Genomic DNA, 4333 nt, shown 5'->3' with positions numbered 1-4333 from the left:
GGGGCCGAGACATGTTCAATCAAGAATTGAGAGTGAAGAGAAGAATGTGTAGAATGTGTGGGTTTAGAGTTGAAATGAGGAGTATTTATAGAATTCAAAAAATGTAGTCGTTGGATCATAAGATTTTTCAGCCGTTCAGATTGAGTCGTTGGCGCCTTTGGGTCAGACGCTGGTGTTTCTAATATGCACACTGGCGCTTGAAGTCAAATCGCGCGTTGGTTGTACAAACGCTGACGTTTTTTCTTCACACGCCAGCGTTCGTAGCAAGATCGCTCGTCGTTACCACAGGCGCGCGCTGGGTTGTCCATCTCGATGTTCAAATCAACAAACATATTGATTTGAACATCCATTTTTCATTTGTTCAATCCATAATGGGAGCAAAATGAACAAACTTCAAGTTTGTTTATTCCATAGAAACTGACCTTATAGTTTCATTTTGAACAGAAAAAGAAAGAATGTAACAAAAGCCTGTACTTTCTACTTTTTCTCCCACAAAATGAGCAAAATTGATTTTTAATGGCTATTTTGATGACCCTTGAATCAAACATCACATCTCATTTGATTCCCAACGAGATATGACAACAATCAGTCGGCAAAAATCTTGAATCATCTCTAGAGTCGAGACTAGAAACTCGTTTACAAGGCACAAAAAATTGCATAATATTACTTCATAGTTCATACTTTCCAAAAGTGCGAGCAACTTGCTCCTTTATGAAAATTACTTCGGCCCTATCCCTTATAAAATATTTAAATTATTATTCCCATCTCTTTTAGCTTAAAGTCCAAGCTTTTCAATTTACAAAACACAAAATTGGTTAAAAAGACCAAAATCAATAATTCCTGGATGAAAAAGACATTTATATTTTGATACTGTTTAAATGGATAAAAATGTAAAAATAGCCAGGATGTAAAAAGTTTCATCCTACCCATTTTTAAATACTTTTTCTTATTTTTAATTTACATCTGGATGCATTCAGTTTCATCCTTACTATTTTTTAAGTTCAAGTCATGATGAATCCAGTTTCATCCTTGCTATTTCTTTTTTGTGTCCATTTTACCCGTAATAATTTTTACTCGTTCATTTGAACCATGTTTTAAAAATATTTGGACAAATAACCCATTTTCCGAATATGTTTGAAACGGTGGTATAGCCACCGAAAACAAACTAATACGAAAACAAAGTACAATTTCAATCTACATATTTATATATTTGTATTTTAGACACTTATAATCCTAAGAGGAAGCAAAAGATGAATATTGAGATGTATTTTTGCCCTCATGTAGTTGGTGTAGTTTAGCAAAAATTCCAACCAATGGAGCAGTATTATACGTACATGCTTCAGTTTGCATGTAATTTCCGCGATGGTCGTTGAAATTGTCGTGGCTATCCGGTCCACCGACAAGAGCCCCGATTACTTCATTTGGGTTTGGTTCATTTCTACTGTACCAATAGTCATACCCTTGTGTACAACCAATGAACCCTTTGCTTCTTTTATATGCAACGATGGATGCAGCTCTATGGTGCACTCTTCTAGGGTATCTGGGTCCAAACCCGACTAAGTAACTCATACCCATTGGATTAGAACCCAATATGTAATCGACTTGAGATTTTGCAAATGCAAACAAATCTTGGTGTTTTACCATTTCTCCGTTGCAGTTGAGCTTTTGAGTTGCGTTTTTAAGATAATCAGAGTATACGGTAAGAAGGAAAGCCGAAGTCGATACATATTGCATGTTGTTCCATTTTCGGATGAATAAAAGCCCCCCTGGTGTTACCTCCACATTGCTGTCATTGTTTCTACCAAGACACGAGCATAGATAGTGCTCGGCTTTGGAACGATATTGCTCAAGAATGTTTTGAGTATGACGATCTTCATGAATTCCATCCATCAACAACTGTAAAACAAAAATAACTTGAAGAGTTTAATTTCCTGTACGAGCAAATGAATTGACAACCTTTTTCTACACGAATTCGGCCAAAAAATTGGCACTAATTAAAAATAGAACGTACTGATAGTTCCCTTGTCGGGCTTGCATGAGTTGTAATAGAATAAACAGTGTAAATTATTAGCAAAAAAAAAATCAAAAATTCGAATACATTAAAACTAGTTAATTTGGACATAAAGACTGATGTAATGTCGCCAAAATAGTTCCTTATTTTGCTAGAACATCATCAACAACAACTCTGGACCAGGCCTATCAACATCACAAATTGCTGCTTCAGGGAGAAATTGATGGTGATTGAAAAGTCTCATTTCATACGACTTAAATAGTACAAACTGAAGTTAAATTGAAGGAATGGTTTTAACTGTCTGAAAGTAGATATCGGAAACAAAATCCAGCCGGAGATAGAAGAATGTATAGCACACAGTTGTTGATCTGTTAACCTTGATTTAGGCCGGCTCACTAAATGGTGTACCTCCATGGTTTGAAAAGTTTAAAGACTAAAGTGAAAAGTTTGTTGATTTGGAATTGTAAAAGAGAAGACAGAGAGAGATCAAAAAAATTGTGGGAAAAAGATTTGAACTTTACCTTGGAAGCAAGAATTTGAATACCAGCGTACTTAACATCCCAGCTGAATTCAGTAATGGCCCATCCAGTGCCACCAAATTCATGAGAATTATTGATTATGTACTTGAAGTAATTCATATTGTCGGTGGCTTTGTACAACCACAAAGCACCCCATAACAATTCATCTTTATAACTGCTCACTGATGGATAGTAACTTTTCACCACTTGTACACTTCTATCATATGCTCCTCTATACTTGTCTCCAAATTCAAACAACTAAAAAAAAAAAAAAAGATGAAACAACAATGTTAGTGAAAAATTAACAAAACAAATTTACAATAAATGAAAAATTATCAATCTAATAAAATACAGAAAATCCATTATTTTTTTTAACAGTTTAATTGACTTACTTGTTGAGCATGATGTAAGAGCAAGTGAGAGTAATGTGGGTTAGACTTCCTAAAGACGATAGAAGCTGCTGCCATTGCTGCTGCAGTCTCTCCAGCAAGATCTGATCCCGGGTTATTTTCGTCGATTTTATAAGCTTGTCTAGATGTTGTCATATCTTCCGGTCGTTGCCAACAATAATGATCGGTGTCACCATCTCCAACCTTGTATATAAACGTCAATCAAAATTTAGAACTCTTGTAATAACTATTCTTAAAATGATGATGATTATACGAATTGTATATTTAATTACCTCAGCCCAAAATACGTTCGGGTAAGTATGAGCTTTAATGAAATAATCTGTTCCCCATTTGATGGCTTCAAGTACGTGTTCATATTCACTGGAGTTGGCGATTTGTTCACCATACTCAATTACACTCCATGAAAGCATTGTGACAGTGAAAGCCACGGGTAAACCAAATTTTACATGATCGCCAGCATCATAATATCCTCCAACTAAATCAACCTAATAATCAGCAAAAATAGCAAGAAACAGATCAAATTAAAAAAAAAAAAAAATTAGTATTTACATCAAAGCATTCTTATAATGGGAATGAGCTTACTTACCCCTTGTTCCAATCCATCAGTAAGTCCAGAATGATCTCTCCAGCGTACCCGTTGATTATACGGCAATCGACCGGATCGTTGTGACTCGAAATACAGAACACTCTTTTTCAAAGCATCCTTGTAATCAAAAGCCTTGGATAGACAAGAGAATGAAACAAGGAAAACCAAAGAAACCCATACTTTTGTTGAGCTAATTAGACATCTGCATTGGGTTTTCTCTACCATTCTTCGCCACTCTTCCCCTTTAAAGAACTTTTAACAGTTCAGCAAGGGAAGGGAAAATATGGTTATTTCTGTAGTTTCCTTTTTCTCACTCTGTGTATTATGGAAATGGAATGAAACTCTCAATGTTTCTTATATAAGAGTACGGAATGGAATCTGTATTCATTCCATTTCATTTCGGTGTTTTCAGTTCTTATTGGATCCAACGGTTAGTATTGCTTTATTTCTGACTACTTGATATGGGGGTATAGTTCTCTCATTAAGGAGTCAATATAAGGTATTAGTGTCTAATCAATGTTGTTACATGCTTATTTAATTAATGAGAGTAACAAATCATGACAATCCCTGCACATATGGGATGTTTAATGTTTATATTTACTGTAATTTGCTATTTTTTCATTCTAATTAATGATCCAACAGATACTAATTTTAGAGATTCTAATAAAGAGAGGATCTGAATCTGACAGGATATTCAATGTCACCTGGACACTATGTGAACATATTAGGGCATTGAATCATGTTTTTTTTCCTTCTTCCTTCCTTTGGCCATGTTGTAAAATGGGTCGCGTCTCCTAAGCAGCCTCAC

At 35.2% G+C, this 4333-nt stretch overlaps 1 protein-coding gene across 1 annotated transcript; it reads right to left on the bottom strand.

The window, feature by feature from the left end:
* Positions 1-1108: 1108 nt before the first annotated feature.
* LOC113288003 (endoglucanase 11-like) lies at positions 1109-3829 on the bottom strand. Its single transcript, XM_026536929.1, has 5 exons — positions 3526-3829; positions 3212-3424; positions 2922-3122; positions 2533-2787; positions 1109-1896 (listed from the first exon to the last, which is right to left on the bottom strand). The coding sequence occupies exons 1-5, from the start codon at positions 3748-3750 to the stop codon at positions 1234-1236; spliced, it is 1557 nt and encodes a 518-aa protein (XP_026392714.1). The 5' UTR covers positions 3751-3829; the 3' UTR covers positions 1109-1233.
* Positions 3830-4333: the final 504 nt, after the last annotated feature.

This window comes from Papaver somniferum, chromosome 6 (genome assembly GCF_003573695.1).
Source record: "Papaver somniferum cultivar HN1 chromosome 6, ASM357369v1, whole genome shotgun sequence".
In the NCBI taxonomy this organism is placed as follows: Eukaryota; Viridiplantae; Streptophyta; class Magnoliopsida; order Ranunculales; family Papaveraceae; genus Papaver; species Papaver somniferum.
Note: the sequence above shows the minus strand (reverse complement) of the source record. Positions and strands in the feature narration are given on the sequence as shown.

Coding starts and splice junctions, on each gene's coding strand:
- LOC113288003 (XM_026536929.1), bottom strand. CDS start 3,750: ATGGTAGAGAAAACCCAATGCAGATGTCTAATTAGCTCAACAAAAGTA. Junction 3,425..3,525: donor CTGATGGATTGGAACAAGGG/GTAAGTAAGCTC, acceptor GCTGATTATTAG/GTTGATTTAGTTGGAGGATA. Junction 3,123..3,211: donor CGAACGTATTTTGGGCTGAG/GTAATTAAATAT, acceptor TTTATATACAAG/GTTGGAGATGGTGACACCGA.